A 25,944-nucleotide genomic window follows, 5' to 3' on the forward strand; every position below is an offset into this window, starting at 1 on the left:
GGTAACCGCTCCAATCCATCCCACCATTATCATGCCGGGACCGGTACGGTCCACCCAAGGGTTTACCCCTAGGCCCATGGGGCCAATACCTATTAGGGGCCCCTTTACTCTGCAGCTGCCCCCTAACACCGTTATGTGGGCCCATCCTCCTGTAGAGGACTACTACAGGCCATATTTGCCAGCAGGGTCAAGTGGTTATGACATACCACTGTGAATCAGCCTGCTAGGCCTTTGATTTATTTCACCGAAGAAGTATGGTGTTAACCCTTTCAGGACAGGAGTCCTACGTTTTCCTGGTCCTTTGTTGCGGCTGCCAGTTCCTCCACGGCTCAGTGGTAGGTGTTGACCACTGAAATCACAAAGTCAACAAGGCCACGTTTGTTTCCAGGACCTCCTGCCTGCTTTTGCTACCCCACGCCAAGTTGTGCCTGTTCCTTAGTTGCACCTTTTACCCTTCACCCCCTTTTCAGGTTGATCAGGGGTATTACAGCACTTGTCTTTGCTGTCCTTTTATTGTGCAACTTCATACTAAGGAACCGTGCCCGGAGACAGACTCAAAAGAACCTGAGCCTCTGAGATTTTTGCTCTTTTAAAGGAAATGTGCCCAGAGATGGACTCCACCGCATGAGAGCCTCTGTGATTTAATAGGAAAATAACCTGGGTACGGACTCATGTTTGTTCTTTGAGCCTCCAAGAACTTTTATACTGTTTTATCCATTTTGCTGTTCTATTATGGACTTATTCATTGTCATGGACTATCCTGGTTATAATGTTACGCTGTGCCAGGTCAGTGCCCCAGTTCCATTCACTATCCTGAGAGAAGAGAACGACGCCCCTTGTCACCACCCTTCATCTTTGCCAATTGGACCTGATATGAATGTAACTGCAGATGTATTACGTAAATGTATGCCTGCATGTCTCTTTTTTCTGTTTCAGGTAGAGATTCCAGTTGGGCGAGCCCTGATGGAGTACGAGGTCGTACTCAGCTTAAAGCAGTGGGGTATGTAGTGTATGGGGACTGTAATGCCCGTCACTACAAAAGTGTCACTTGGTGTGCTGTCGTCCCTCCTTAATCATGGGAAGTTGGTATATGTCAGTTTTATAAAATGTCATGTAATGCAATGCTATGTAATTCCCTGTTACTGTAAAACTTGCATGTACAGGCCTGCTAGGGGTGTCATTCCAGCTCTTAGTCAGTAGAGGGAGCTAGGGAGCCCTAGTTTATATAAGGCCCAGTCAGGGAAGTGAAAGGCAGACGGAGTCTAGTGTCTGTAATCTACAGTTGGAGATTAGACAATGTCCGAGACAAGTCCAGGCCTGAAGCCTGCGGTCCAGGAGAAGATTTCCTCCTGAATTCCCATATGCAGAAACAGGAATATCTTAGCTAAAGAGCCTGAGGAAGCAGAGAGAGAGACAGAGGCAAAAACTCAAGAAAGCAAGAGGTACTCAAGATAACAGAGGAGGTACTTTATGAAGCTAGAACCAAGGATATATGCCAGAGCTAGGCTATTGGGCCTTGGGGAAGATATGCTACATTCCAGGATCAGTCAGAAATAGAGTGCAAGCTCCTGTACTGCAAGTCCTGTGTTTAACACTCTGTAATCACCTTGCTCAATCTGTATTGCCTGCATCAACCGTATTGCAAAATCGACTGTATGCCAAGGAACTGCGATTCCATTATTGTCTCTGCATGAAAACTACTAAAGTTGGAGTTCTGCTACCACGTGTTCCTCAAGTTATTCCTGCTATCAGCAAACGGCGTGCCACCGTTTAACTGGCACTGGCGTCACGAACATTTTCCTACCATCACCTGCCTATGCAGAGAGTCAGCCGTCTCAGGTTAGTGTTTATTGCACTACTACACCCAGGAACACATTTCTACACACAACTTGAGTACGCTGCACGTCTGTAGCGTGACACCCGCTCATCTGAAAGGGGCCTTAGTAACCCTAATGACAAGCTGATAACAAGGTCTCCTATTGTTGGAACCCTCTGCTTTAGTTGTAATTTATGGCAGAACCCCACAACAAGCGTTCAGTTTCCTTACATCATCTCCACATGGAAAGTAAAGAATTACACAGTCCTCATTGACTATAGTTTCTCACCTGTGTCCTGGCATGTAGGGGGTGACTGTCCAGGTGCAACTCTTGTACCTTGTATCTCTTTACCATCTTTGGAAACACACCAACAGTGTCCGGTGCTGCCATGACACTGCTTTGGTCTGTATTCTCCTTTTTCATCACAATCAGGTACAAACGCTCCTACTATTGGTTTCACTGCACCAAGCACTTTCTGTCGTTCTTTTATGCAGGATGTTTCAGCTGATAAGACAAATGCTAAAAAAAAAAATATAATAATAATCATGTGTGAATAATGTAGAACTAGTATGTAGTCCATCCACTGATTTAATTTCATATTCTTCAATCTGCAGAAGCCGCTTTAGCCTCAACTTTCTCCTTTGTTGTAAAGAGGGATCCAAAACTAGTCACTGCCTCCTTCTTCATTATTTTAAAATGCAACCAAAACTAAAGCTAGGTGGTGGAATACTTGGACTGCACCCTGCCATCCCAGATCCAAGATCCCCTAGACTACTGGGTGGCAAAACTTGATTTGTGGCTGCATCTGGACAAGTTTGCCCTGGACAAGCTTTCCTGCCCAGCCAGTAGTGTGGCATCAGAGTGGGGGGCATAGTTACCCCAAAGAGAACTCGTCTTTCCACCCAAAATGTTGAGAGACTAACCTTTGTAAAGAAGAATCAGGCGTGGATCAGCCAGGATTTCCACATGCCAGTGCCTGATGCATCAGACTAGATCATTCTGGGTGCCACCCCAAAACATTTTGAAAAAACACCCTTTTCTTCTGGCCACCTGCTTCAGCCACTATTCTGATGCTTCCACCTGCCTGATGCCAGACACCTACTGCCATCTTCTCCTACTGCCACTATCTTGTGCTGTTACTGCCACTGCTGTTGCCCCCCGCCTCCCCACTCAAATATAATAAATCAATATAATGCTATGTGACCCTGGCAGTGCTAAGAGTTAATGCCAGATACTGTGCTGCGAGTCCGCAGCGTGACACCCGTTCATCTGAAGGGGGCCTTAGTAACCCTAATGACAAGCTGATAACAAGGTCTGCTTTAGTTGTAATTTATGGCAGAACCCCACAACAAGCGTTCAGTTTCCTTACATCATCTCCACATGTAAAGTAAAGAATTATACAGTCCTCATTGAATATAGTTTCTCACCTGTGTCCTGGCATGTAGGGGGTGACTGCCCAGGTGCAGCTCTTGTACCCTGTATCTCTTTACCATCTTTGGAAACACACCAACAGTATCCGGTGCTGCCATGACACTGCTTTGGTCTGTATTCTCCTTTTTCATCACAATCCGGTACAAACGCTCCTAATATTGGTTTCACTGCACCAAGCACTTTCTGTCGTTCTTTTATGCAGGATGTTTCAGCTGATAAGACAAGTGTAGAAAAATAAATAATAATCATGTGTGAATAATGTAGAACTGGTATGCTGTCCATCCACTGATTTAATGGCATATTCTTCAATGTGTAGAAGCCGCTTTAACCTCAACTTTCTCCTTTGTTGTAAAGAGGAATCCAAAACTAGCGACTGCCTCCTTCTTCATTACTTTAAAATGCAACCACAACTAAAGCTAGGTGGTGGAATACTTGGACTGCACCCTGCCACCCCAGATCCAAGATCCTCTGGACTACTGGGCAGCCAAACTTGATTTGTGGCCACCTTTGGCCAAGTTTGCCCTGGACAAGCTTTCCTGCTCAGCCAGTAGTGTGGCATCAGAGTGGGGGGCATAGTTACCCCAAAGAGAACTCGCCTTTCCACCCAAAATGTTGAGAAACTAACCTTTGTAAAGATGAATTAGGTGTGGATCAGCCAGGATTTCCACATGCCAGTGCCTGATGCATCAGACTAGATAATTCTGGGTGCCACACCAAAACATTGTGAAAAAAGACCCTTTTCTTCTGGCCACCTGCTTCAGCCACTACTCTGATGCTGCCACCCTTCTTATGCCACACACCTGCTGCCATGTTCTCCTACTGCCACTATCTTGTGCTGTTACTGCCATTGCTGTTGCCCCCCACCTCCCCACTCTGTGACGGGACCACTATGTTAACTCCTTTAGCTGTTGTCACCCTCTGTGACAGGGCCACTAGTGTCCATGTTTAGTCTTCCATCACTTCGTGAAATGGATGTCATGAAAATAAGGCCCTAGGTTTCTTCTAAAGAATAATGTTTTTATGTTTCCTTGGACTCCTACTTAGTGGATGTCTGCTCTGGAAGTTTTTTTGTCATTAAGCCGCTTTCAGACGAGCGGGTGTCACGCTGCAGAATCACAGCCCAGCACCCGGCCTGAACTCCCAGCAGTGACGGGGTCACATAGCATCATAAATCAATATAATGCTATGTGACCCTGGCAGTGCTAAGAGTTAATGCCAGGTGCTGTGCTGCGAGTCTGTAGTGTACGGGGACTGTAATGCCCGTCACTACAAAAGTGTCACTTGGTGTGCTGTCGTCCCTCCTTAATCATGGGAAGTTGGTATATGTCAGTTTTATAAAATGTCATGTAATGCAATGCTATGTAATTCCCTGTTACTGTGAAACTTGCATGTACAGGCCTGCTAGGGGTGTCATTCCAGCTCTTAGTCAGTAGAGGGAGCTAGGGAGCCCTAGTTTATATAAGGCCCAGTCAGGGAAGTGAAAGGCAGACGGAGTCTAGTGTCTGTAATCTACAGTTGGAGATTAGACAATGTCCGAGACAAGTCCAGGCCTGAAGCCTGCGGTCCAGGAGAAGATTTCCTCCTGAATTCCCATATGCAGAAACAGGAATATCTTAGCTAAAGAGCCTGAGGAAGCAGAGAGAGAGACAGAGGCAAAAACTCAAGAAAGCAAGAGGTACTCAAGATAACAGAGGAGGTACTTTATGAAGCTAGAACCAAGGATATATGCCAGAGCTAGGCTATTGGGCCTTGGGGAAGATATGCTACATTCCAGGATCAGTCAGAAATAGAGTGCAAGCTCCTGTACTGCAAGTCCTGTGTTTAACACTCTGTAATCACCTTGCTCAATCTGTATTGCCTGCATCAACCGTATTGCAAAATCGACTGTATGCCAAGGAACTGCGATTCCATTATTGTCTCTGCATGAAAACTACTAAAGTTGGAGTTCTGTTTTAATACCACGTGTTCCTCAAGTTATTCCTGCTATCAGCAAACGGCGTGCCACCGTTTAACTGGCACTGGCGTCACGAACATTTTCCTACCATCACCTGCCTATGCAGAGAGTCAGCCGTCTCAGGTTAGTGTTTATTGCACTACTACACCCAGGAACACATTTCTACACACAACTTGAGTACGCTGCACCTCTCTTTTGGCGTCACGAACAGGATACGCACGCTTTATAGTGCAAGAAGCGTGAACTTTGTGCCTTATACAGTTGCCCTGTGACCAAAGTGACAAATTGTCTGTTTATTTAAAGTGGACTTTGTGAACTGAAAATCATACCCAAAGTGTTCCTAAAACCTCTAAAAAGCGCTGTGCAGTGTTGCGCTACCAAGAGGAAGGAAATCGCCACATTGGAGTGTGGTTTTGTGGACTTTTTACAATCCTGCTTGCTGTCAGTGAATAGACAGCGTTTCTTGCTAAAGATGGCCGCTGAGCTTCCTGAAATAACTGCTGCGTCATCTTCATCCCGAAAAGGCGGGAAAAATTGGCGCCTTTCTGAGGAAATAGCGGGAAGGAGTTCAAGGTCAGGCGCCACTGCTTATCTGGACATTTGCATGTCGGCCAGCATGGACTCCGCCTTCCCCATACTGGAATACCTGGGGGGCGGCCTCCCAGTGCAATGGAAGGAGCTGGCTGATCTTATTGGCGCCACCCTATCGCTCTCCAGAGAAGGATCGAGCATGTTGGAAAGTGAACAGAGCGTTGCTGCAACGTCCGCACCTGAGATTGCAAAGATGTCTGATATTGGTGTAGAGCCAGAGGAGGCTCCACCGGCCTACTCTCCGGGACCGGAGAAACCCGCCTGCCGCCCAAGGGAGAAAGAACCAGAGCCCTGCTATGGCTCGTGGAGAGACTTTTTTCAGCCCTCTTTCAAATGGTCCTCACTAATGGCGGAGATCCGGGAGGCCGCTATAAAGCGGAATACCAAGACCAAGATCTACTACGAAGAGTTGACTAAGACTATCCATGAAAGACACACCAACACCCAACCCCGCCTGGAAAGGAGAAAGGGAGTGGTGGTGTCCTTTGACAAAACCCGTGGCTACGGGTTCATCCAAGACTATCTGACTGGCAGAGACCTATATGTGAATAGAAGGTCTGTCAAGAGAGACTACCTCCCTTCCTATCAACACAGCCTCCGTGAGGGAGAGGAAGTGGAGTTCACCCCTGCCGAGAGCCTGAGAGGCCCTTATGCGACTGCTGTGACCCGTCCCAAGCGAGAACCTGAGGACTGGGAGGCAGAAGAAGGAGAAGACTACTCTGGCTGCGAGCGGGAACCTGAACGCTCTCCAGAGCCGGCCCATCACGCCTTTCAGGAGCGGAGCTCCTTCATTGGGCCTAACGTCTTCTGGCAGCCAACCGTGTTGGAGAAATGGGTGAGCCCCTATCCTTCCCCCGAGCTGCCTCGTCGGGAGAAGACCATGCACGAGATGGAGCATTTAAAAGGACTTCAAAATACCTTCAAGAACATCCGGATGGGTCGGAGACCAGACGCATCGCCAGAACCTGCAGAGGCCGAGTCCGCACCATCGGTGACTGTACCTGCGCCGGCGGCGCCAGCAGATGACAGCGACTCTGACACGGGGAGCATCGGTGAGCAGATTGTCCGGCTGGAGGAGAAGTTGCGGGAGCTGCGCAAGATCGCGACCGCCAGGATCCAGACGCCGCCAAAGAAGGACGAGGTAAGGGTGCTTGTCACCACCCGTAGACCACCTTCTGCTGCCACCGCTCCGTCAGTGCCCCAAAGAAGACCCCCTGTTGCTGTGAATTGCTGCACAGAGCCCACAGGACCGCTTGAGACGGCGGTAACCGCTCCAATCCATCCCACCATTATCATGCCGGGACCGGTACGGTCCACCCAAGGGTTTACCCCTAGGCCCATGGGGCCAATACCTATTAGGGGCCCCTTTACTCTGCAGCTGCCCCCTAACACCGTTATGTGGGCCCATCCTCCTGTAGAGGACTACTACAGGCCATATTTGCCAGCAGGGTCAAGTGGTTATGACATACCACTGTGAATCAGCCTGCTAGGCCTTTGATTTATTTCACCGAAGAAGTATGGTGTTAACCCTTTCAGGACAGGAGTCCTACGTTTTCCTGGTCCTTTGTTGCGGCTGCCAGTTCCTCCACGGCTCAGTGGTAGGTGTTGACCACTGAAATCACAAAGTCAACAAGGCCACGTTTGTTTCCAGGACCTCCTGCCTGCTTTTGCTACCCCACGCCAAGTTGTGCCTGTTCCTTAGTTGCACCTTTTACCCTTCACCCCCTTTTCAGGTTGATCAGGGGTATTACAGCACTTGTCTTTGCTGTCCTTTTATTGTGCAACTTCATACTAAGGAACCGTGCCCGGAGACAGACTCAAAAGAACCTGAGCCTCTGAGATTTTTGCTCTTTTAAAGGAAATGTGCCCAGAGATGGACTCCACCGCATGAGAGCCTCTGTGATTTAATAGGAAAATAACCTGGGTACGGACTAATGTTTGTTCTTTGAGCCTCCAAGAACTTTTATACTGTTTTATCCATTTTGCTGTTCTATTATGGACTTATTCATTGTCATGGACTATCCTGGTTATAATGTTACGCTGTGCCAGGTCAGCGCCCCAGTTCCATTCACTATCCTGAGAGAAGAGAACGACGCCCCTTGTCACCACCCTTCATCTTTGCCAATTGGACCTGATATGAATGTAACTGCAGATGTATTACGTAAATGTATGCCTGCATGTCTCTTTTTTCTGTTTCAGGTAGAGATTCCAGTTGGGCGAGCCCTGATGGAGTACGAGGTCGTACTCAGCTTAAAGCAGTGGGGTATGTAGTGTACGGGGACTGTAATGCCCGTCACTACAAAAGTGTCACTTGGTGTGCTGTCGTCCCTCCTTAATCATGGGAAGTTGGTATATGTCAGTTTTATAAAATGTCATGTAATGCAATGCTATGTAATTCCCTGTTACTGTGAAACTTGCATGTACAGGCCTGCTAGGGGTGTCATTCCAGCTCTTAGTCAGTAGAGGGAGCTAGGGAGCCCTAGTTTATATAAGGCCCAGTCAGGGAAGTGAAAGGCAGACGGAGTCTAGTGTCTGTAATCTACAGTTGGAGATTAGACAATGTCCGAGACAAGTCCAGGCCTGAAGCCTGCGGTCCAGGAGAAGATTTCCTCCTGAATTCCCATATGCAGAAACAGGAATATCTTAGCTAAAGAGCCTGAGGAAGCAGAGAGAGAGACAGAGGCAAAAACTCAAGAAAGCAAGAGGTACTCAAGATAACAGAGGAGGTACTTTATGAAGCTAGAACCAAGGATATATGCCAGAGCTAGGCTATTGGGCCTTGGGGAAGATATGCTACATTCCAGGATCAGTCAGAAATAGAGTACAAGCTCCTGTACTGCAAGTCCTGTGTTTAACACTCTGTAATCACCTTGCTCAATCTGTATTGCCTGCATCAACCGTATTGCAAAATCGACTGTATGCCAAGGAACTGCGATTCCATTATTGTCTCTGCATGAAAACTACTAAAGTTGGAGTTCTGCTACCACGTGTTCCTCAAGTTATTCCTGCTATCAGCAAACGGCGTGCCACCGTTTAACTGGCACTGGCGTCACGAACATTTTCCTACCATCACCTGCCTATGCAGAGAGTCAGCCGTCTCAGGTTAGTGTTTATTGCACTACTACACCCAGGAACACATTTCTACACACAACTTGAGTACGCTGCACGTCTGTAGCGTGACACCCGCTCATCTGAAAGGGGCCTTAGTAACCCTAATGACAAGCTGATAACAAGGTCTCCTATTGTTGGAACCCTCTGCTTTAGTTGTAATTTATGGCAGAACCCCACAACAAGCGTTCAGTTTCCTTACATCATCTCCACATGGAAAGTAAAGAATTACACAGTCCTCATTGACTATAGTTTCTCACCTGTGTCCTGGCATGTAGGGGGTGACTGTCCAGGTGCAACTCTTGTACCTTGTATCTCTTTACCATCTTTGGAAACACACCAACAGTGTCCGGTGCTGCCATGACACTGCTTTGGTCTGTATTCTCCTTTTTCATCACAATCAGGTACAAACGCTCCTACTATTGGTTTCACTGCACCAAGCACTTTCTGTCGTTCTTTTATGCAGGATGTTTCAGCTGATAAGACAAATGCTAAAAAAAAAATATAATAATAATAATAATCATGTGTGAATAATGTAGAACTAGTATGTAGTCCATCCACTGATTTAATTGCATATTCTTTAATCTGCAGAAGCCGCTTTAGCCTCAACTTTCTCCTTTGTTGTAAAGAGGGATCCAAAACTAGTGACTGCCTCCTTATTCATTATTTTTAAATGCAACCAAAACTAAAGCTAGGTGGTGGAATACTTGGACTGCACCCTGCCACCCCAGATCCAAGATCCCCTAGACTACTGGGTGGCAAAACTTGATTTGTGGCTGCATCTGGACAAGTTTGCCCTGGACAAGCTTTCCTGCCCAGCCAGTAGTGTGGCATCAGAGTGGGGGGCATAGTTACCCCAAAGAGAACTCGTCTTTCCACCCAAAATGTTGAGAGACTAACCTTTGTAAAGATGAATCAGGCGTGGATCAGCCAGGATTTCCACATGCCAGTGCCTGATGCATCAGACTAGATCATTCTGGGTGCCACCCCAAAACATTTTGAAAAAACACCCTTTTCTTCTGGCCACCTGCTTCAGTCACTATTCTGATGCTTCCACCTGCCTGATGCCAGACACCTACTGCCATGTTCTCCTACTGCCACTATCTTGTGCTGTTACTGCCACTGCTGTTGCCCCCCGCCTCCCCACTCAAATATAATAAATCAATATAATGCTATGTGACCCTGGCAGTGCTAAGAGTTAATGCCAGATACTGTGCTGCGAGTCCGCAGCGTGACACCCGTTCATCTGAAGGGGGCCTTAGTAACCCTAATGACAAGCTGATAACAAGGTCTGCTTTAGTTGTAATTTATGGCAGAACCCCACAACAAGCGTTCAGTTTCCTTACATCATCTCCACATGTAAAGTAAAGAATTACACAGTCCTCATTGACTATAGTTTCTCACCTGTGTCCTGGCATGTAGGGGGTGACTGCCCAGGTGCAGCTCTTGTACCCTGTATCTCTTTACCATCTTTGGAAACACACCAACAGTATCCGGTGCTGCCATGACACTGCTTTGGTCTGTATTCTCCTTTTTCATCACAATCCGGTAAAAACGCTCCTAATATTGGTTTCACTGCACCAAGCACTTTCTGTCGTTCTTTTATGCAGGATGTTTCAGCTGATAAGACAAGTGTAGAAAAATAAATAATAATCATGTGTAAATAATGTAGAACTGGTATGCTGTCCATCCACTGATTTAATGGCATATTCTTCAATGTGTAGAAGCCGCTTTAAAGAGGACCTTTCACCGATTCTTACCCTATGAACTAAGTATACAGCCATGTAGAGCGGCGCCCGGGGATCTCTCTGCACTTACTATTATCCCCGGGCGCCGCTCCGTTCTCCTGCTATGCCCTCCGGTATCTCCGTTCCCTAAGTTATGGTAGGCGGAGTCTGCCCTAGCGCTGGCCAATCGCATTGCAGAGCTCACAGCCTGGGAGAAAATAACCTCCCAGGCTGTGAGCTCTGCGCTGCGATTGGCCAGCGCTAGGGCAGACTCCGCCTACCATAACTTAGGGACTGGTATCTCCGCCTACTATAACTTAGTGAGCGGAGATACCGGAGGGCATAGCAGGAGAACGGAGCGGCGCCCGGGGATAATAGTAAGTGCAGTGAGATCCCCGGGCGCCGCTCTACATATCTGTATAGTTAGTTCATAGGGTAAGAATCGGTGAAAGGTCCTCTTTAACCTCAACTTTCTCCTTTGTTGTAAAGAGGAATCCAAAACTAGCGACTGCCTCCTTCTTCATTACTTTAAAATGCAACCACAACTAAAGCTAGGTGGTGGAATACTTGGACTGCACCCTGCCACCCCAGATCCAAGATCTCCTGGACTACTGGGCAGCCAAACTTGATTTGTGGCCACCTTTGGCCAAGTTTGCCCTGGACAAGCTTTCCTGCTCAGCCAGTAGTGTGGCATCAGAGTGGGGGGCATAGTTACCCCAAAGAGAACTCGCCTTTCCACCCAAAATGTTGAGAAACTAACCTTTGTAAAGATGAATTAGGTGTGGATCAGCCAGGATTTCCACATGCCAGTGCCTGATGCATCAGACTAGATAATTCTGGGTGCCACACCAAAACATTGTGAAAAAAGACCCTTTTCTTCTGGCCACCTGCTTCAGCCACTACTCTGATGCTGCCACCCTTCTTATGCCACACACCTGCTGCCATGTTCTCCTACTGCCACTATCTTGTGCTGTTACTGCCATTGCTGTTGCCCCCCACCTCCCCACTCTGTGACGGGACCACTATGTTAACTCCTTTAGCTGTTGTCACCCTCTGTGACAGGGCCACTAGTGTCCATGTTTAGTCTTCCATCACTTCGTGAAATGGATGTCATGAAAATAAGGCCCTAGGTTTCTTCTAAAGAATAATGTTTTTATGTTTCCTTGGACTCCTACTTAGTGGATGTCTGCTCTGGAAGTTTTTTTGTCATTAAGCCGCTTTCAGACGAGCGGGTATCACGCTGCAGAATCACAGCCCAGCACCCGGCCTGAACTCCCAGCAGTGACGGGATCACATAGCATCATAAATCAATATAATGCTATGTGACCCTGGCAGTGCTAAGAGTTAATGCCAGGTGCTGCGCTGCGAGTCTGTAGCGTGACACCCGCTCATCTGAAAGGGGCCTTAGTAACCGTAATGACAAGCTGATAACAAGGTCTCCTATTGTTGGAACCCTCTGCTTTAGTTGTAATTTATGGCAGAACCCCACAACAAGCGTTCAGTTTCCTTACATCATCTCCACATGGAAAGTAAAGAATTACACAGTCCTCATTGACTTTAGTTTCTCACCTGTGTCCTGGCATGTAGGGGGTGACTGTCCAGGTGCAACTCTTGTACCTTGTATCTCTTTACCATCTTTGGAAACACACCAACAGTGTCCGGTGCTGCCATGACACTGCTTTGGTCTGTATTCTCCTTTTTCATCACAATCAGGTACAAACGCTCCTACTATTGGTTTCACTGCACCAAGCACTTTCTGTCGTTCTTTTATGCAGGATGTTTCAGCTGATAAGACAAATGCTAAAAAAAAAATATAATAATAATAATCATGTGTGAATAATGTAGAACTAGTATGTAGTCCATCCACTGATTTAATTGCATATTCTTCAATCTGCAGAAGCCGCTTTAGCCTCAACTTTCTCCTTTGTTGTAAAGAGGGATCCAAAACTAGTGACTGCCTCCTTATTCATTATTTTTAAATGCAACCAAAACTAAAACTAGGTGGTGGAATACTTGGACTGCACCCTGCCACCCCAGATCCAAGATCCCCTAGACTACTGGGTGGCAAAACTTGATTTGTGGCTGCATCTGGACAAGTTTGCCCTGGACAAGCTTTCCTGCCCAGCCAGTAGTGTGGCATCAGAGTGGGGGGCATAGTTACCCCAAAGAGAACTCGTCTTTCCACCCAAAATGTTGAGAGACTAACCTTTGTAAAGATGAATCAGGCGTGGATCAGCCAGGATTTCCACATGCCAGTGCCTGATGCATCAGACTAGATCATTCTGGGTGCCACCCCAAAACATTTTGAAAAAACACCCTTTTCTTCTGGCCACCTGCTTCAGTCACTATTCTGATGCTTCCACCTGCCTGATGCCAGACACCTACTGCCATGTTCTCCTACTGCCACTATCTTGTGCTGTTACTGCCACTGCTGTTGCCCCCCGCCTCCCCACTCAAATATAATAAATCAATATAATGCTATGTGACCCTGGCAGTGCTAAGAGTTAATGCCAGATACTGTGCTGCGAGTCCGCAGCGTGACACCCGTTCATCTGAAAGGGGCCTTAGTAACCCTAATGACAAGCTGATAACAAGGTCTGCTTTAGTTGTAATTTATGGCAGAACCCCACAACAAGCGTTCAGTTTCCTTACATCATCTCCACATGTAAAGTAAAGAATTACACAGTCCTCATTGACTATAGTTTCTCACCTGTGTCCTGGCATGTAGGGGGTGACTGCCCAGGTGCAGCTCTTGTACCCTGTATCTCTTTACCATCTTTGGAAACACACCAACAGTATCCGGTGCTGCCATGACACTGCTTTGGTCTGTATTCTCCTTTTTCATCACAATCCGGTAAAAACGCTCCTAATATTGGTTTCACTGCACCAAGCACTTTCTGTCGTTCTTTTATGCAGGATGTTTCAGCTGATAAGACAAGTGTAGAAAAATAAATAATAATCATGTGTGAATAATGTAGAACTGGTATGCTGTCCATCCACTGATTTAATGGCATATTCTTCAATGTGTAGAAGCCGCTTTAAAGAGGACCTTTCACCGATTCTTACCCTATGAACTAAGTATACAGCCATGTAGAGCGGCGCCTGGGGATCTCTCTGCACTTACTATTATCCCCGGGCGCCGCTCCGTTCTCCTGCTATGCCCTCCGGTATCTCCGTTCCCTAAGTTATGGTAGGCAGAGTCTGCCCTAGCGCTGGCCAATCGCATTGCAGAGCTCACAGCCTGGGAGAAAATAACCTCCCAGGCTGTGAGCTCTGCGCTGCGATTGGCCAGCGCTAGGGCAGACTCCGCCTACCATAACTTAGGGACTGGTATCTCCGCCTACTATAACTTAGTGAGCGAAGATACCGGAGGGCATAGCAGGAGAACGGAGCGGTGCCCGGGGATAATAGTAAGTGCAGTGAGATCCCCGGGCGCCGCTCTACATATCTGTATAGTTAGTTCATAGGGTAAGAATCGGTGAAAGGTCCTCTTTAACCTCAACTTTCTCCTTTGTTGTAAAGAGGAATCCAAAACTAGCGACTGCCTCCTTCTTCATTACTTTAAAATGCAACCACAACTAAAGCTAGGTGGTGGAATACTTGGACTGCACCCTGCCACCCCAGATCCAAGATCCCCTGGACTACTGGGCAGCCAAACTTGATTTGTGGCCACCTTTGGCCAAGTTTGCCCTGGACAAGCTTTCCTGCTCAGCCAGTAGTGTGGCATCAGAGTGGGGGGCATAGTTACCCCAAAGAGAACTCGCCTTTCCACCCAAAATGTTGAGAAACTAACCTTTGTAAAGATGAATTAGGTGTGGATCAGCCAGGATTTCCACATGCCAGTGCCTGATGCATCAGACTAGATAATTCTGGGTGCCACACCAAAACATTGTGAAAAAAGGCCCTTTTCTTCTGGCCACCTGCTTCAGCCACTACTCTGATGCTGCCACCCTTCTTATGCCACACACCTGCTGCCATGTTCTCCTACTGCATAGAAACATAGAAACATAGAATGTGTCGGCAGATAAGAACCATTCGGCCCATCTAGTCTGCCCAATATACTGAATACTATGGATAGCCCCTGGCCCTATCTTATATGAAGGATGGCCTTATGCCTATCCCATGCATGCTTAAACTCCTCCACTGTATTTGCAGCTACCACTTCTGCAGGAAGGCTATTCCATGCATCCACTACTCTCTCAGTAAAGTAATACTTCCTGATATTACTTTTAAACCTTTGCCCCTCTAATTTAAAACTATGTCCTCTTGTAGCAGTTTTTCTTCTTTTAAATATTCTCTCCTCTTTTACTTTGTTGATTCCCTTTATGTATTTAAAAGTTTCTATCATATCCCCTCTGTCTCGTCTTTCTTCCAAGCTATACATGTTAAGGTCCTTTAATCTTTCCTGGTAAGTTTTATCCTGCAATCCATGTACCAGTTTAGTAGCTCTTCTCTGAACTCTCTCCAAAGTATCAATATCCTTCTGGAGATATGGTCTCCAGTACTGAGCACAATACTCCAAATGAGGTCTCACTAGTGCTCTGTAGAGCGGCATGAGCACCTCCCTCTTTCTACTAGTAATGCCTCTCCCTATACACCCAAGCATTCTGCTAGCATTTCCTGCTGCTCTATGACATTGTCTGCCTGCCTTTAAGTCTTCTGAAATAATGACCCCCAAATCCCTTTCCTCAGATACTGAGGTTAGGACTGTATCACTGATTTTATATTCTGCTCTTGGGTTTTTACGCCCCAGGTGCATTATCTTGCACTTATCAACATTAAATTTTAGTTGCCATATTTTTGACCATTCCTCTAGTTTTCCTAAGTCCTTTTCCATTTGGTGTATCCCTCCAGGAACATCAACCCTGTTACAAATCTTTGTGTCATCAGCAAAAAGACACACCTTACCATCGAGGCCTTCTGCAATTTCGCTGATAAAGATATTAAACAATATGGGTCCCAGAACAGATCCCTGAGGTACCCCACTGGTAACAAGACCTTGGTCTGAATATACTCCATTGACTACAACCCTCTGTTGCCTGTCCCTCAGCCACTGCCTAATCCATTCAACAATATGGGAGTCCAAGCCCAAAGACTGCACTTTATTGATAAGCTTTCTATGTGGGACAGTATCAAAAGCCTTACTGAAGTCTAGATAAGCGATGTCTACTGCACCTCCTCCATCTATTATTTTAGTCACCCAATCGAAAAAATCAATAAGATTAGTACTGCCACTATCTTGTGCTGTTACTGCCATTGTTGTTGTCCCCCACCTCCCCACTCTGTGACGGGACCACTATGTTAACTCCTTTAGCTGTTGTCACCCTCTGTGACAGGGCCACTAGTGTCCTTGTTTAGTCTTCCATCACTTCGTGAAATAGATGTTATGAAAATAAGGCCCTAGGTTTCTTCTAAAGAATAATGTTTTTATTTTTCCTTGGACTCCTACTTAGTGGATGTCTGCTCTGGAAGTTTTTTTGTCATTAAGCCGCTTTCAGATGAGCGGGTGTCACGCTGCAGAATCACAGCCCAGCACCCGGCCTGAACTCCCAGCAGTGACGGGGTCACATAGCATCATATTGATTTATGATGCCATGTAACCCTTAGAGGTCTGTAATGTACTGCATTATGCCGGCATTATGTCAGTGTTATCCAATACATTCCAGAACTGTAAGGGTTACATAGGATCATAAATCAATATAATGCTATGTGACCCTGGCAGTGCTAAGAGTTAATGCCAGGTGCTGTGCTGCGAGTCTGTAGCGTGACACCCGCTCATCTGAAAGGGGCCTTAGTAACCCTAATGACAAGCTGATAACAAGGTCTCCTATTGTTGGATCCCTCTGCTTTAGTTGTAATTTATGGCAGAACCCCACAACAAGCGTTCAGTTTCCTTACATCATCTCCACATGTAAAGTAAAGAATTACACAGTCCTCATTGACTATAGTTTCTCACCTGTGTCCTGGCATGTAGGGGGTGACTGCCCAGGTGCAGCTCTTGTACCCTGTATCTCTTTACCATCTTTGGAAACACACCAACAGTATCCGGTGCTGCCATGACACTGCTTTGGTCTGTATTCTCCTTTTTCATCACAATCCGGTAAAAACGCTCCTAATATTGGTTTCACTGCACCAAGCACTTTCTGTCGTTCTTTTATGCAGGATGTTTCAGCTGATAAGACAAGTGTAGAAAAATAAATAATAATCATGTGTAAATAATGTAGAACTGGTATGCTGTCCATCCACTGATTTAATGGCATATTCTTCAATGTGTAGAAGCCGCTTTAAAGAGGACCTTTCACCGATTCTTACCCTATGAACTAAGTATACAGCCATGTAGAGCGGCGCCCGGGGATCTCTCTGCACTTACTATTATCCCCGGGCGCCGCTCCGTTCTCCTGCTATGCCCTCCGGTATCTCCGTTCCCTAAGTTATGGTAGGCGGAGTCTGCCCTAGCGCTGGCCAATCGCATTGCAGAGCTCACAGCCTGGGAGAAAATAACCTCCCAGGCTGTGAGCTCTGCGCTGCGATTGGCCAGCGCTAGGGCAGACTCCGCCTACCATAACTTAGGGACTGGTATCTCCGCCTACTATAACTTAGTGAGCGGAGATACCGGAGGGCATAGCAGGAGAACGGAGCGGCGCCCGGGGATAATAGTAAGTGCAGTGAGATCCCCGGGCGCCGCTCTACATATCTGTATAGTTAGTTCATAGGGTAAGAATCGGTGAAAGGTCCTCTTTAACCTCAACTTTCTCCTTTGTTGTAAAGAGGAATCCAAAACTAGCGACTGCCTCCTTCTTCATTACTTTAAAATGCAACCACAACTAAAGCTAGGTGGTGGAATACTTGGACTGCACCCTGCCACCCCAGATCCAAGATCTCCTGGACTACTGGGCAGCCAAACTTGATTTGTGGCCACCTTTGGCCAAGTTTGCCCTGGACAAGCTTTCCTGCTCAGCCAGTAGTGTGGCATCAGAGTGGGGGGCATAGTTACCCCAAAGAGAACTCGCCTTTCCACCCAAAATGTTGAGAAACTAACCTTTGTAAAGATGAATTAGGTGTGGATCAGCCAGGATTTCCACATGCCAGTGCCTGATGCATCAGACTAGATAATTCTGGGTGCCACACCAAAACATTGTGAAAAAAGACCCTTTTCTTCTGGCCACCTGCTTCAGCCACTACTCTGATGCTGCCACCCTTCTTATGCCACACACCTGCTGCCATGTTCTCCTACTGCCACTATCTTGTGCTGTTACTGCCATTGCTGTTGCCCCCCACCTCCCCACTCTGTGACGGGACCACTATGTTAACTCCTTTAGCTGTTGTCACCCTCTGTGACAGGGCCACTAGTGTCCATGTTTAGTCTTCCATCACTTCGTGAAATGGATGTCATGAAAATAAGGCCCTAGGTTTCTTCTAAAGAATAATGTTTTTATGTTTCCTTGGACTCCTACTTAGTGGATGTCTGCTCTGGAAGTTTTTTTGTCATTAAGCCGCTTTCAGACGAGCGGGTATCACGCTGCAGAATCACAGCCCAGCACCCGGCCTGAACTCCCAGCAGTGACGGGATCACATAGCATCATAAATCAATATAATGCTATGTGACCCTGGCAGTGCTAAGAGTTAATGCCAGGTGCTGCGCTGCGAGTCTGTAGCGTGACACCCGCTCATCTGAAAGGGGCCTTAGTAACCGTAATGACAAGCTGATAACAAGGTCTCCTATTGTTGGAACCCTCTGCTTTAGTTGTAATTTATGGCAGAACCCCACAACAAGCGTTCAGTTTCCTTACATCATCTCCACATGGAAAGTAAAGAATTACACAGTCCTCATTGACTATAGTTTCTCACCTGTGTCCTGGCATGTAGGGGGTGACTGTCCAGGTGCAACTCTTGTACCTTGTATCTCTTTACCATCTTTGGAAACACACCAACAGTGTCCGGTGCTGCCATGACACTGCTTTGGTCTGTATTCTCCTTTTTCATCACAATCAGGTACAAACGCTCCTACTATTGGTTTCACTGCACCAAGCACTTTCTGTCGTTCTTTTATGCAGGATGTTTCAGCTGATAAGACAAATGCTAAAAAAAAAATATAAAAATAATAATAATCATGTGTGAATAATGTAGAACTAGTATGTAGTCCATCCACTGATTTAATTGCATATTCTTCAATCTGCAGAAGCCGCTTTAGCCTCAACTTTCTCCTTTGTTGTAAAGAGGGATCCAAAACTAGTGACTGCCTCCTTATTCATTATTTTATAATGCAACCAAAACTAAAACTAGGTGGTGGAATACTTGGACTGCACCCTGCCACCCCAGATCCAAGATCCCCTAGACTACTGGGTGGCAAAACTTGATTTGTGGCTGCATCTGGACAAGTTTGCCCTGGACAAGCTTTCCTGCCCAGCCAGTAGTGTGGCATCAGAGTGGGGGGCATAGTTACCCCAAAGAGAACTCGTCTTTCCACCCAAAATGTTGAGAGACTAACCTTTGTAAAGATGAATCAGGCGTGGATCAGCCAGGATTTCCACATGCCAGTGCCTGATGCATCAGACTAGATCATTCTGGGTGCCACCCCAAAACATTTTGAAAAAACACCCTTTTCTTCTGGCCACCTGCTTCAGTCACTATTCTGATGCTTCCACCTGCCTGATGCCAGACACCTACTGCCATGTTCTCCTACTGCCACTATCTTGTGCTGTTACTGCCACTGCTGTTGCCCCCCGCCTCCCCACTCAAATATAATAAATCAATATAATGCTATGTGACCCTGGCAGTGCTAAGAGTTAATGCCAGATACTGTGCTGCGAGTCCGCAGCGTGACACCCGTTCATCTGAAAGGGGCCTTAGTAACCCTAATGACAAGCTGATAACAAGGTCTGCTTTAGTTGTAATTTATGGCAGAACCCCACAACAAGCGTTCAGTTTCCTTACATCATCTCCACATGTAAAGTAAAGAATTACACAGTCCTCATTGACTATAGTTTCTCACCTGTGTCCTGGCATGTAGGGGGTGACTGCCCAGGTGCAGCTCTTGTACCCTGTATCTCTTTACCATCTTTGGAAACACACCAACAGTATCCGGTGCTGCCATGACACTGCTTTGGTCTGTATTCTCCTTTTTCATCACAATCCGGTAAAAACGCTCCTAATATTGGTTTCACTGCACCAAGCACTTTCTGTCGTTCTTTTATGCAGGATGTTTCAGCTGATAAGACAAGTGTAGAAAAATAAATAATAATCATGTGTGAATAATGTAGAACTGGTATGCTGTCCATCCACTGATTTAATGGCATATTCTTCAATGTGTAGAAGCCGCTTTAAAGAGGACCTTTCACCGATTCTTACCCTATGAACTAAGTATACAGCCATGTAGAGCGGCGCCTGGGGATCTCTCTGCACTTACTATTATCCCCGGGCGCCGCTCCGTTCTCCTGCTATGCCCTCCGGTATCTCCGTTCCCTAAGTTATGGTAGGCAGAGTCTGCCCTAGTGCTGGCCAATCGCATTGCAGAGCTCACAGCCTGGGAGAAAATAACCTCCCAGGCTGTGAGCTCTGCGCTGCGATTGGCCAGCGCTAGGGCAGACTCCGCCTACCATAACTTAGGGACTGGTATCTCCGCCTACTATAACTTAGTGAGCGAAGATACCGGAGGGCATAGCAGGAGAACGGAGCGGTGCCCGGGGATAATAGTAAGTGCAGTGAGATCCCCGGGCGCCGCTCTACATATCTGTATAGTTAGTTCATAGGGTAAGAATCGGTGAAAGGTCCTCTTTAACCTCAACTTTCTCCTTTGTTGTAAAGAGGAATCCAAAACTAGCGACTGCCTCCTTCTTCATTACTTTAAAATGCAACCACAACTAAAGCTAGGTGGTGGAATACTTGGACTGCACCCTGCCACCCCAGATCCAAGATCCCCTGGACTACTGGGCAGCCAAACTTGATTTGTGGCCACCTTTGGCCAAGTTTGCCCTGGACAAGCTTTCCTGCTCAGCCAGTAGTGTGGCATCAGAGTGGGGGGCATAGTTACCCCAAAGAGAACTCGCCTTTCCACCCAAAATGTTGAGAAACTAACCTTTGTAAAGATGAATTAGGTGTGGATCAGCCAGGATTTCCACATGCCAGTGCCTGATGCATCAGACTAGATAATTCTGGGTGCCACACCAAAACATTGTGAAAAAAGGCCCTTTTCTTCTGGCCACCTGCTTCAGCCACTACTCTGATGCTGCCACCCTTCTTATGCCACACACCTGCTGCCATGTTCTCCTACTGCCACTATCTTGTGCTGTTACTGCCATTGTTGTTGTCCCCCACCTCCCCACTCTGTGACGGGACCACTATGTTAACTCCTTTAGCTGTTGTCACCCTCTGTGACAGGGCCACTAGTGTCCTTGTTTAGTCTTCCATCACTTCGTGAAATAGATGTTATGAAAATAGGGCCCTAGGTTTCTTCTAAAGAATAATGTTTTTATTTTTCCTTGGACTCCTACTTAGTGGATGTCTGCTCTGGAAGTTTTTTTGTCATTAAGCCGCTTTCAGATGAGCGGGTGTCACGCTGCAGAATCACAGCCCAGCACCCGGCCTGAACTCCCAGCAGTGACGGGGTCACATAGCATCATATTGATTTATGATGCCATGTAACCCTTAGAGGTCTGTAATGTACTGCATTATGCCGGCATTATGTCAGTGTTATCCAATACATTCCAGAACTGTAAGGGTTACATAGGATCATAAATCAATATAATGCTATGTGACCCTGGCAGTGCTAAGAGTTAATGCCAGGTGCTGTGCTGCGAGTCTGTAGCGTGACACCCGCTCATCTGAAAGGGGCCTTAGTAACCCTAATGACAAGCTGATAACAAGGTCTCCTATTGTTGGATCCCTCTGCTTTAGTTGTAATTTATGGCAGAACCCCACAACAAGCGTTCAGTTTCCTTACATCATCTCCACATGGAAAGTAAAGAATTACACAGTCCTCATTGACTATAGTTTCTCACCTGTGTCCTGGCATGTAGGGGGTGACTGTCCAGGTGCAACTCTTGTACCCTGTATCTCTTTACCATCTTTTGAAACACACCAACAGTATCCGGTGCTGCCATGACACTGCTTTGGTCTGTATTCTCCTTTTTCATCACAATCAGGTACAAACGCTCCTACCATTGGTTTCACTGCACCAAGCACTTTCTGTAGTTCTTTTATGCAGGATGTTTCAGCTGATAAGACAAATGCTAAAAAAAAATATAATAATAATCATGTGTGAATAATGTAGAACTAGTATGTAGTCCATCCACTGATTTAATTGCATATTCTTCAATCTGCAGAAGCCACTTTAGCCTCAACTTTCTCCATTGTTGTAAAGAGGGATCCAAAACTAGTGACTGCCTCCTTAATCATTATTTTAAAATGCAACCAAAACTAAAGCTAGGTGGTGGAATACTTGGACTGCACCCTGCCACCCCAGATCCAAGATCCCCTAGACTACTGGGTGGCAAAACTTGATTTGTGGCTGAATCTGGACAAGTTTGCCCTGGACAAGCTTTCCTGCCGAGCCAGTAGTGTGGCATCAGAGTGGGGGGCATAGTTACCCCAAAGAAAACTCGTCTTTCCACCTAAAATGTTGAGAGACTAACCTTTGTAAAGATGAATCAGGCGTGGATCAGCCAGGATTTCCACATGCCAGTGCCTGATGCATCAGACTAGATCATTCTGGGTGCCACCCCAAAACATTTTGAAAAAACACCCTTTTCTTCTGGCCACCTGCTTCAGCCACTATTCTGATGCTTCCACCTGCCTGATGCCACACACCTACTGCCATGTTCTCCTACTGCCACTATCTTGTGCTGTTACTGCCACTGCTGTTGCCCCCCGCCTCCCCACTCAAATATAATAAATCAATATAATGCTATGTGACCCTGGCAGTGCTAAGAGTTAATGCCAGGTGCTGTGCTGCGAGTCCGCAGCGTGACACCCGCTCATCTGAAAGGGGCCTTAGTAACCCTAATGACAAGCTGATAAAAAGGTCTCCTATTGTTGGAACCCTCTGCTTTAGTTGTAATTTATGGCAGAACCCCACAACAAGCGTTCAGTTTCCTTACATCATCTCCACATGGAAAGTAAAGAATTATACAGTCCTCATTGACTATAGTTTCTCACCTGTGTCCTGGCATGTAGGGGGTGACTGTCCACGTGCAGCTCTTGTACCCTGTATCTCTTTACCATCTTTGGAAACACACCAACAGTATCCGGTGCTGCCATGACACTGCTTTGGTCTGTATTCTCCTTTTTCATCACAATCCGGTACAAACGCTCCTAATATTGGTTTCACTGCACCAAGCACTTTCTGTCGTTCTTTTATGCAGGATGTTTCAGCTGATAAGACAAATGCTAAAAAAAAATATAATAATAATCATGTGTGAATAATGTAGAACTAGTATGTAGTCCATCCACTGATTTAATTTCATATTCTTCAATCTGCAGAAGCCGCTTAAGGCTACTTTCACACTGGCGTTTCTGGGTCCGCTTGTGAGATCCGTTTCAGGGATCTCACAAGCAACCCAAAATGGATCAGTTCAGCCCCAATGCATTCTGAATGGATAAGGATCCGTTCAGAATGCATCAGTTTGCCTCCGATCAGTCTCCATTCCGCTCTGGAGACGGACACCAAAACGCTACTTGCAGCGTTTTGATGTCCGTCTGACGAAACTGAGCCAAACGGATCCGTCCTGACTTACAATGTAAGTCAATGGGGACGGATCCGTTTTCACTGACACAATATGGTGCAATTTAAAATGGATCCGCCTCCCATTGACTTTCAGTGTAAGTCAAAACGTATCCGTTTGCATTATCATGAACAAAAACGGTAATGCAAACGGATCCGTTCTGAGCGGATACAAGCGTTTGCATTATAGGTGCGGATCCGTCTGTGCAGATACCAGACGGATCCGTACCTAACGCAGGTGTTAAAGTAGCCTAAGCCCCAACTTTTTCCTTTGTTTTAAAGAGGGATCCAAAACTAGTGACTGCCTCCTTCTTTATTACTTTAAAATGCAACAACAAAATCTAGACAATGTCTTACTAGCGACAAATCATTTTATTGTAATATTTTTGTAGTGGTATTTTTTAACACTTATAACTACCGGTAATAGTGGATATGCAGGGGGTAGAGGTTGTGAGAGTAAGTCAGGGTAAAGTACATTCTTCCCAGAAGCTACACATGTTGGATCCTGTTGTCCATGTGGAGTCCCTAAACCAGAACTCTCTTTACCATTTCCGTTAGCACACCAATAGTAACCGGTGCTGCCATGACACTGCTTTGGACTGTACTTGCCTTTTCATTACAATCAGGCATAAAAGCCCTAACAGTAGTAATGCCCCATCACAGCGGCCACCATTGGCCATAGACACAATGAGCAGGAAGGGACTTATTGACTTCTATTGGAGGGGGAGTGATGTGTGCAAAGGTCATTATGGAGTAGATATCACCTACTGTGAATGGTAGATTCTGTGGTACCTTTTTCATCACATTGTGGTACAAACTCTTCCAATAGGGGTTTCTATCCCTAAGAAATTTCTGGTATTCTTTGAAGGGTTTTCAGCAGCTCTCATGCAGTTTTTCAACCACATTTCGACCCTGGAGGACTGTGTTATTTTCCTGCCCGCACTGCCTTTAAGTGCACTACAGAAGGACCTGGAAAATGATTCTTGATTTCTGAAGGCCAAGTCCTGCTTTAATTTATATAAAATGGGGGCATTGCATAATTGGGATAGGAACTGAAAATTGGGCTATAGATATCACTAAAGTTTGAAATGGATATTATGAATTTAAGGTCTGTGATGGAAATGGTATTAGTTATGGTAAACTGTAGCTTTAAGGCCGGACAGGTCCTGTTCTTTCTGTCTTTCGTATGATGTTGCTAAAGGATGCTAACCTTGAGATAAGATGCTGCACATGCTTTTTAAATACTAAAATGATGTTAGTATGGTCAGGAAGTATTGTCTTATATGAATAACTACTCAAATTACTAGTTTCGATTTCCACCCCCTTGGCGATGTGCCTCCTTTGTTTTCATTACCTATAAGACTGTATGTTTTCATAATAAAGTTGGGAAATTGTTTGAGAACATAGCTGGGTCTTATGTGTTTTCTCCCGAGCTCGTATATTCTTTTATCTAATCAGGAGCTGTCGTGATTGCGCTCAAAGGCCCTAAGTTTCTTCTAAAGAATAATGTTATTATTTTTCCTTTCACTTCTACTTATCCCCTTTGGGACTAATGACGTACTTTGTACGTCATGATGTGGTGTTAGTTACTGCATCATCGTGACCTACACAGTGACACCGGCATCTAAACGGCTGATACGGACAGATGAGCTGTCCGGGCAAACGGCAGGGGACCAATCACAGCGGTCCCTGCCTTTGGATTGCTGCGATTGGTCAGTCAGATTTGACTGACCAATCGCAGCATTCAGCAGTGCAGCGCCAATCTCCTCAGTGAGTGTTGAGGAGATTGGGGCTGCGCTGCTGTGTTTACTGTGCCCCGATCACACCCCCTTCAGGATGGCCGAGCGGGACCAGGTAATAATGAGGGGTCCATAGGGACCGCTGTATGGAAGGAGTTAACAGGGAGGAAGCTCCCTCCCTCCCCCATCGGGCATTGCGCTGCTGTGGCAACGTCCCGATTAATTAATAACAGAGGGAGGGAGCTAAATCCTGCAGGAAACCCCCCCAGCAGGAGGTATCAGCCCTTGCCAGGATCAAGGATACCTTCCAGACATGTTGGCACCTACATTTCATAAGGAATTATGAATCGCCCGGCCATCGCAGGCGCAAACGGATGCATATTTATGTCCCGGTGGCCACGATGAAGGTGCCCATGGTCTTTGTTTGATGGGGGGATGCCAGGGAAAGGAGATATCCATATCTCCCTACAGAAACCCAATACCGGTACCATGTTTGGACTCTAGTTGTAGCCGGAACCCAGGCGGATCAATTGGGCCCGGAACCATCTTCCTGCGACCTTCTGGTCTGGGGCTATGAGCCCTATGGGTCATTTGCTCCCAGCACCAGAGAAGGAGGGGTGGACCCTACCTATAGGCGGGGAGGGGAGCGGCCGGCTACAGGTCATAATCCCATGCAAGCCAGAGGGCGGGGTCTTTCTCTGAAGAAGGGTCACATCGTGTAATGTGTTTAGAGGGACGCAGGAACTAGCTGAGATCACAGCCCTTCATGTGGACTGCAGCAAAGAACACTGCACAACCAAAAGGAACTTTCATCTTACCCGGTAACTGACTTTTACTCTGCTTAACCCTGTTGTACCCA

At 46.5% G+C, this 25,944-nt stretch overlaps 1 protein-coding gene across 39 annotated transcripts in view; it reads right to left on the bottom strand.

Annotated features, from left to right (window-relative positions):
• The window catches only part of LOC120997603 (saxiphilin-like), a 390,951-nt gene that overhangs the window by 113,618 nt on the left and 251,389 nt on the right, over positions 1-25,944 (bottom strand). For 11 of the 39 annotated variants that reach the window (XM_040427730.1, XM_040427728.1, XM_040427746.1 and 8 more), the window contains 11 exons: positions 22,771-23,007; positions 21,626-21,851; positions 19,610-19,845; positions 18,477-18,702; positions 16,585-16,809; positions 13,328-13,563; positions 12,198-12,423; positions 10,295-10,530; positions 9,162-9,387; positions 3,234-3,469; positions 2,106-2,331 (listed from right to left, as the gene is read on the bottom strand). In XM_040427730.1, coding sequence (XP_040283664.1) covers positions 2,106-2,331; positions 3,234-3,469; positions 9,162-9,387; positions 10,295-10,530; positions 12,198-12,423; positions 13,328-13,563; positions 16,585-16,809; positions 18,477-18,702; positions 19,610-19,845; positions 21,626-21,851; positions 22,771-23,007 — 2,536 coding nt within the window. The remainder of the gene's footprint in view (positions 1-2,105; positions 2,332-3,233; positions 3,470-9,161; positions 9,388-10,294; positions 10,531-12,197; positions 12,424-13,327; positions 13,564-16,584; positions 16,810-18,476; positions 18,703-19,609; positions 19,846-21,625; positions 21,852-22,770; positions 23,008-25,944) is intronic. The other 28 variants (XM_040427742.1, XM_040427734.1, XM_040427724.1 and 25 more) reach the window with 27 other exon arrangements.

Source organism: Bufo bufo, chromosome 4 (assembly GCF_905171765.1).
Source record: "Bufo bufo chromosome 4, aBufBuf1.1, whole genome shotgun sequence".
In the NCBI taxonomy this organism is placed as follows: domain Eukaryota; kingdom Metazoa; phylum Chordata; class Amphibia; order Anura; family Bufonidae; genus Bufo; species Bufo bufo.